Source organism: Sus scrofa, chromosome 9, assembly GCF_054392235.1.
Source record: "Sus scrofa isolate SSC_HxYL_T2T_F1_AM1 chromosome 9, Sscrofa_HxYL_maternal_Yorkshire_Landrace_v2.0, whole genome shotgun sequence".
Lineage (NCBI taxonomy): Eukaryota > Metazoa > Chordata > Mammalia > Artiodactyla > Suidae > Sus > Sus scrofa.
Window position 1 is genome coordinate 51,706,028 of NC_139391.1, and position 8,513 is coordinate 51,714,540.

An 8,513-nucleotide genomic window follows, 5' to 3' on the forward strand; every position below is an offset into this window, starting at 1 on the left:
GTTAGTTATGTGCTTGTCATATTTGGTCTTTATCATGTTATGTTCAAACTCTATGTTCACTTGTTAGGAGTTTTTCATGAATATATTTTAAATATTTTTTGTTGTCTTTTTTTTTTTGTCTTTTTTTTAGGGCTGCACCCACAACATATGGAGATTCCCAGGCAAGGGGTCTACTCGGAGCTGTTGCCACCAGCCTATGCCAGTCACAGCAATGCCAGATCCCAGCCACATCTGCGACCTACACCACAGCTCGTGGCAATGCTGGATCCTTAATCCATTGAGAGAGGCCAGGGATCGAACCCACATGGTTCCTAGTCAGATTGATTTCCACTGAGCCACAACGGGAACTCCTAGATTTTAAATTTTAACAAATGTTTTTTCTGCCTCTATTGAGATGATCATTTGATTTTTATTCATTTCATTAATGTAATGCATCACACTGAGTGGTGAACGTTGAACCATCCTTGCATCCCTACAATTAAATCCCCCTTGATAAAAATGTATGATCGTTATAATATGTTGTTGAATTAGGCTTCCTAAAATTTGTTAAGGATTTTTGCATCTGTGGTCATCAGGGCTGTAATTTTTTTCACTGCAGAAACTTGGGAGCATATTTCAGTCTGCTATCTATGCATTTCCTTATTGATGGTAGTCTGTTAAGAACTTTATTTCCTTTTTTTTTTTTTTTTTTTGCCATTTCTAGGGCCGCTCCCACGGCATATGGAGGTTCACAGGCTAGGGGTCCAATTGGAGCTGCAGCCGCTGGCCTACACCAGAGCCACAGCAACACAGGATCTGAGCCATGTCTGCAACTTAAACCACAGCTCATGGCAATGCCAGATCCTTAACCCACTGAGCAAGGCCAGGGATCAAACCTGCAACCTCATGGTTCCTAGTCAGATTCGTTAACCACTGAGCCACGATGGGAACTCCCAAGATTTCCTGTATTTTGTTAAGGATTTTTGCATCTGTGGTCATCAGGGCTGTAATTTTTTTCACTGCAGAAACTTGGGAACATATTTCAGTCTGCTATCTATGCAGTTCCTTATTGATGGTAGTCTGTCAAGAACTTTATTTCCACTTGTTACAGTCATGGAAGAATGAAGGGGAATAAAAAAAGACAAGTGTATGATTTTCCTCTAATTTTTTGTTCATGTTCCCCTTCATTTTGATGAAGTCACTTGTAACCTTGCTATCTCATAAAAGTTAATTTTTATATGATTTTTATTTTTTTCATTATAGCTGGTTTACAGTGTTCTGTCAGTTTTCTACCATACAGCATGGTGACCCAGTTATACACACAAGTATACATTCTTTTTTCTCACATTATCATGCTCCAACATAAGTGACCAGACATAGTTCCCAGGGATACACAGCAGGATCTCATTGCTAATCCATTCCAAAGGCAATAGTCTGCATCTATCAACCCCAAGCTCCCAATCCATCCCTTTCCCTCCCCCTCCCCCTTGGCAACCCACAAGTCTATTCTCCAAGTCCATGAGTTTCTTTTCTGTGGAACGGTTCATTTGCACCATATGCTAGATTCCAGATATGAGTGATATCATATGGTATTTGTCTTTCTCTTTCTTTCTTCACTCAGTATGAGAGTCTCTAGTTCCATCTATTTGCTGTAAATGGCATTACTTTGCTCTTTTTTATGGCTGAGCAGTATTCCATTGTGTATATATACCACATCTTCCTAATCCAATCATCTGTTGATGGACATTTGCGTTGTTTCCATGTCTTGGCTATTGTGAATAGTGCTGCAAGGAACATGCAGGTGCATGTGTCTTTTTCAAGGAAAGTTTTGTCCGGATATATGCCCAAGAGTGGCATTGCTGGGTCATATTTTAGAAAAGATTCTAAATGTAGATACAGGGAGTTCCCTTGTGGCATATCAGGTTAAAGGACCTGACATTGTCACTGCAGTGGTGTGGGTCACTGCTGTGCAGTGGATTTGATCACTGGCCTAGGAAATTCCACATATGGCAGGCATAGCCTAAATAAATAAATAATGTAGATATAGATCTGGTCATATTGTCCTCAATTAAAATAATTACAAAAGTTCCAAGTCAAAGCTGAGTAAAGGAAGAATGTAAAAAGTAGAAATGATGTATAGATGGAAATACTTATTGGTAAAATACAGGCATAGTTAAACTTAATGGTATTTGATTAAATTAATTCAAAAGACTTTATTTTTATTTTCATTGCATAGCTTCTAAAGGTTTACTAATGCTTACCTATTTAAATAAAATGATATAGGACATTTCAAGGGAAGAACTCCTGCTTTAAATTTGACAAATCACAGTAATTACTTAAATCTCTCAAATATTTCTAATGTGCAAAGAAAATAAAATCTAGAAGGACTAAGTCCTAAAGCCACCATATTAAAATTCAAGTAAACTGACCTCAAACACTAGAATTCTGTGACTCACTTTGTCCACATGACAGTACCATACCTACAGTTAGCTACTCACTAATATTTAATGAGTATTAGTTGAACATCCATGAGGTAATAGAAACTGAGATAAAAAGGTTTAAAAAGTAATTTTATATCCTTAAAGTTTCAATCCTTTAGTACTATATACACATATCTTCTGGGTAGACATGTCCAGAATATTCTCCACTTGAGATCTGAAACTCTACAATGCAATACCCATTTGCTGAAGTTCATTCAACTTAAATATAAAACTGCCTAACACACTGAGATATTCATAAAGTATTAAGGAATCAGAAAACACTCCAAAGAAGGTATAACTGGTAGGTAATAGGATAAGGAAAAAAAGATGTTAGTAATTACAGGCATAGGAAAGAACTGGCTCAAAGGTCAAAATTACTTCAACTACAAAACAAATTTTCTGAGCCGTGAAAGACAATTTTCCCCTCTGTAAGGTTTAATCCACAGTGTTTATCTAGTACTTAGAATTCTACAATAGTTTAACAATTTTCATAATGAGCTACACTTCAAATTTAAGTTCCAGTAAGCAATGATAAGCAATTCATTGACACAAATATCTATAAACTCTTCTTTCCTGGATAGAAGTGAAGGTATTAGAAATTTAGGGACTAATTAAATGCTGTAGAGTTTGTTTATTGGTTGGTTCCTTTATTTTCTGCCAGTGACAGGGTTTCTAATAATCACATTATGAATATACACATACAAAGGCCAAGAGTTAATGATTTATTCATGCTACTTAACTGAGTATAGCTGACTTCCTCCTTCAGACTCAGGTCTATTGTGATCTCCAGAAACAATTCTTATCCCAGGAGGTAAGATATAAATAGTATTTAAATACTTTTATTAATTTTACCAATTAGTCAAAGACAAATTAATTTTAGAAAGTTTATCTTTTCTGTAAATGAAACAGATTCCATTCGCATTTTGATGCTCATGAAATGAAAGATTAGTGACATAGTTTAAGCCACTCTTGTGGTTACCCCAAATTATGACAGAATACATAACATACCAGACACACATCTGCAATGTCCACAAAGATTTTCAAATAGCAGAGACATTATTTACTTGTTTGTATACACTTTTCTTTCAATAAAAAAAAAACAAGTTTTCAAAAAGAAGAGTAAGTTAAAATAAATAAACAGAAAAATTCATAAATAAACAGAAAAATTCAAAGTCAACTATTTCATATAATTAGAACTTGAATAATTAAAATAAATCATGTTGATACTGGGATCAGGAGATGAGAACGGGGTGGTCATTTTAAATCTAAAACAAGGATTTAGCAATCCAAAGCATCTAAAACATCAAACAGACCAACAAAGAGTTACACTAAATTTTAAAATAACAAAATATTAGAAAAGTGGTAACTAGTAATAATCATCAAAAGTTTCATAAAAACTACCTAAAATTTCACTGGATACATCAAATTTAGAATTTTTAGAGTAGCCTCTTTTTTAGGGGCTTTTTTTCCCCAAAGGATGATAGTCCAATATCTTTTTCCAAAAAGCATGTCACAATTTGGTTTATTCGCCCCATATTTCTTAAATTATTTACTGCTACGCCAGCTGCAGTTCAAATTTCCATACTTAAAAATCCATATGGAAGTATCATATGGAAGCCAATAAAAACAGGAATGATTTAGTTGTTTCTAAGTCCATCAGCCCTGTGTTTAGATTTTTTTAAAAACTCAAGTAACTTATGTTTTCATTACCTACAAAAATTATGAGATCTCCATAACAATCCTAGGGGCCTTCCAGAAAGGAGAGAGCAAAGGTATTATCCATCATTTTTCTTTCTAACTTGAGTTCCTATCACCCCTAATTATTTTATCTCCTAAAGCAACAGCCCTTTCTCCACCTGGTTCCCCAAAGATGGCCAAACATTATTAATGTACGGACACTGTGCATTATAGCTTTATCAAAGTTTTATGGACAGTGGAATATATTTACAGTACCCAATAGAATAGGATGCAAATACAAATGAAAGGAGGTTCTTAATCCTCATGACCACTCCCCATGGGAGACCTCTTATTTACTGACCATGTGTCTCTCTGAGTCCTGATATATTGCCATGATTCTGGGCTTCTTTTTCTCCCATGCTCTGTTCTGTAAATTACAAACACTTGCAAACATTCTAATTCAATTTTCTTAATTTTGCAGAAAAAATAAATTCCCTATTTGAGCCAATTTTTCTTCCCAATATACTAACACTAAAGTCCTCCTATTTCCCAACAAAAAGATCAAGCCTGTTTTCCTAAAAAAATTAATTGAAATAGCGGTGATACCAACACTGAGAGAAATTCATGTGTCATTTTGGAACAAGGCAGAGTTACTCTGAAAATAGCAATGTTTTCTCATATTCCACCCTTACTGAAATAAAATAAACAGAAGAAAGTACAAGCAAAGTAGACTACAAAGTAGCAGACTTGAAATCAGAAGGCTAAGTGTTGAGAAGAGAATTTTTCTTTATGAAGCTGGATGACAAGTATATTTAAGGATCTGAGCTTAACTTTCCCATGCCTACAAAAAAAAAATACTTTAATGATTTGTTATGTCTTGCTTTGACTGTACAAAGGTAGAAACAAACTCTTTCCCAAAAGAAGCCTGCTACACAATGTAAACATATGCAAAATGGATTATCATTGACAGTCTTTAGGAACCTTCAAACACCAGCATTCAGCATTTAAAGGAGACATATGCTTGCCCACTGAAAAAAGAGCACAAAGAGTATATTATTCAGATAGATATTCTCCTAGAATAGCAAGTGGCAGATAAGAACACCTTCAATGATACAACATCATTCTAGCATTACTTATTTCCATTATTTGAAGACTGGTCAATATGCTTCAGAGGAAAACACAAGTTCAAAATGACACTGATATGAAAGACTGAGATTATATATTACTCAATGTTATTACTAAACAAGAAAAAGTAGTTGGAGAAGATATTGTGGTAATGTGAGGGGGAAAAGAAGACCTACTCTATAAAGACTGGATATAGAAGTTCACTGGTGACTAAGCAGGTTAAGGATCTGGCATTATCATTGCCTTCACTCTGGTTACAGCTGTGGCTTGGGTTTGAACCCTGGCCTGGGAACGTCTGCATCCCACAGCTGAAAAAAAAAAAGACTGGAAATGAGTTATGAAAAAAGACTCAAATTTCCTTTACCATGTTAAGGAAAAAATAGGATTAAAAGGCTGCCATTAAAAACATTTTAATTAAACGCATAGAATCTTCTTGTCATATAACTAACTCTACAGACAGATACTCTTTGATCAAAACTCTGTCCTTTTATCTTTTATACACTGTTGGTAAATCTTTTCTTTTTATTTATGTATTTTTTATTTTATTTTTTATTAAAGTATAATTTATTTATAAAAACAAAAACAAAAACCTATATCCTACCCAGGGTTTTTCTCAGAGCACGTTTAACATCTTTGTTCCTCAAGCTGTAAATTAATGGATTCAGCAAGGGAACTATATTGGTATAAAAGACAGAAGAGATTTTTCCCTCATCCACAGATTGAGCAGAAGATGGTCTGAGATACATAAATGCAACTGATCCAAAGAACAGAGACACAGCAATTATGTGGGAACTACAGGTGCTGAAAGCTTTTGATCTGCCTCTCCTGGAGCTGATGTGAAGGATGCTGGAGAGGATGAGACCATAAGAGACAGAGATGGTGAGACTGGGCACAATGATGTTGATGCCCACCACAATGAAAACTTCTAGCTCATTGACATAGGTACTTGTGCAGGAGAGCTGGAGCAGAGGAGGGATGTCACAGAAGTAATGGTTGATGGTATTTGCATCACAGAAGGTCAGTCTCAGCATGCACCCAGTGTGAGCTGTGGCACCAGAAAATGCCATCAAGTAGGAAGCAAGCATAAGGCTGGAACACACTTTAGGAGACATGGCAATGTTATACAACAGGGGGTTACAGATGGCCACATAGCGATCACAGGCCATTGAAGTCAGCACATAGCACTCTGAAATAGCAAAAAAACAGAAAAAGTAAAGTTGGGTCATACACCCCATGAGAGAAATAATATTCTTCTTTGATATGAAGTTAATCAGCATTTTGGGTGTAAACACAGAAGAGTAACAGAGATCTATGAAGGACAGGTTGAAGAGAAAAAAGTACATAGGGGTGTGCAGGTGTGAATTTAATACAACTAGAATTATCAAGCCCAAATTGCCCATCACAGTGACCATATACATTACTAGAAACAGGAAAAACAGTGGGAGTTGGAGATCTGGTTGGTCTGTTAATCCCAACAGAATGAATTCAGTCACAAAAGAACCATTTCCAGAAGCCATCCTTTTCTAGACAATCTGTGGATACAGGAGAAAGAGTTACAGAGAAAAATTCAACTTTTTCCACAATGTCTCCTCTCAAAAGAGTGGTATATGCACTGGGATGGTCTACGACTAGCTCAACCTGGAACCATAGAATTGACTTTACCATTATCATGAAACTGAGTGACATGAACATTCCTTTGTTAGTCTTCATAAAGTACATAAACAAAGAGTATCAAAACTTAGCCTACAGCATGAAGGCCTCTGTTTCCATATGTAAACATGACTGCTGTAAAAGCCACAGGATAAGAGAGAAAGGGTTTTGACCAGAAGAAAGTCATCCTTTTTTCTCAACATTTCTTCAACCGCATGACTCTTCTCACCGGAAAAACTGGATGCAGCAGGACCAACATCCTGCTGCTGACTTCTGATGCAGATTAGACATGGTAGGATGGGAACCAAGAGCATTTTTTTTGTCTTTTTTAGAGCCACACCCATGGCATATGAAGTTCCCAGGCTAAGGTTCGAATCTGAGCTGCAGCTGCCAGCCTACACCACAGCACAGCAATATGGCAGGATCCAAGCCACATCTGCAATCTATACTACAGCTCACAATAACACCTTAACCCACTGAGTGAGGAGGGAGGCCAGGGAACAAACCTGCCTCCTCATGGACACCAGTTGGGTTTGTTACCGCCAAGCCACGAAGGGAACACCACAAGAGCATTTTCTAAACCAAAATTAAGTTATCGGAATGTAGGAGAGATGAAGTTTTACTGTCCAAGATCACAAATAAAAGCTGTTAAGTGTAGAAGAGTTAGATTTCATCTATGGAATTGACAGATATAATGTATCCTTTGAGCCAAGTAATGTCTCTAAACTTTCCCTGCATCCTTCTTTTAACCTATTCTTCTACCAAGAATGTCGGGACTGCAAAAGCATCAAAGAAATGGTGTATCATAGATCCTTGGACTTTCATCACACAAGGAGGATGTTAATATAAATGGAATTCAGAAATTCACCTTCCTTAAGCCAGAAAATCTTGCTGTTTCCTTCTTATTATTATTCTTATGATCCTGGAAGAGCAAACTCAGGCTCTAAGGCTTTGGTTCCTTTGATTCTAGGAGAATGCAGTTCACATTTAATTTCTGATATGCCCTGAAAATCTTTCAGAACTACAGCTCATAATTTCCGATTATGAATCCTCTCAAGCAGCAGAAAAAATAAAGTTTTATTATTACTATCTTTGCCACTTGGCAAGCCACAGAAGATTTAAATGTGTGTGATGTAATGTAATGATATATAATTCACTCAGTTATACCAGGCCAGAAGCTTTCTCAGACTCTCCCCCAGGGAAACATTCTAGGCATAATAGGGAACTGAGGGGATTTTATTTACACGTAGTACTATTATGTGTCTTTAGTTCCTTAGGGATTCAATAGTTTACTCAAGTATTCAAGTTTTCCTTTCACTGTAGGGACTGTATATCCCCCAAGGGAAAGCTGAAAATAAACTCATTTCTTATTCAGCAAATGTCAGAAAAGTAAGCCCTAGAGTCATCTACCCTCCATGAACACAATGATTTCCTTTGTACATTAAAAGAAGAAATTCAGAGACTAGTTAAAAGGGCCCAACTTCCAATTAAAACATGCAATCTGTCATATTAAAATTATTAGGGAAATTCAGCATATCCTCTTGGCATAATATTTATCCTTGCACAGTACCTTCCAATTGGGACAAACCACCCAGTTCCTAG

General features: G+C 36.3%; 1 protein-coding gene across 1 annotated transcript; it reads right to left on the reverse strand.

Moving 5' to 3' along the window:
- Positions 1–5,851: 5,851 nt before the first annotated feature.
- On the reverse strand, positions 5,852–8,015 carry LOC100519506 (olfactory receptor 8B3-like). The gene has a single exon (XM_003130011.2). The coding sequence runs from the start codon at positions 6,776–6,778 to the stop codon at positions 5,852–5,854; it is 927 nt and encodes a 308-aa protein (XP_003130059.2). The 5' UTR covers positions 6,779–8,015.
- Between the last annotated feature and the right edge of the window lie 498 nt (positions 8,016–8,513).

Excerpts from the sequence above, each read along its gene's own strand:
- LOC100519506 (XM_003130011.2), bottom strand. The coding sequence starts at position 6,778 with ATGGCTTCTGGAAATGGTTCTTTTGTGACTGAATTCATTCTGTTGGGA.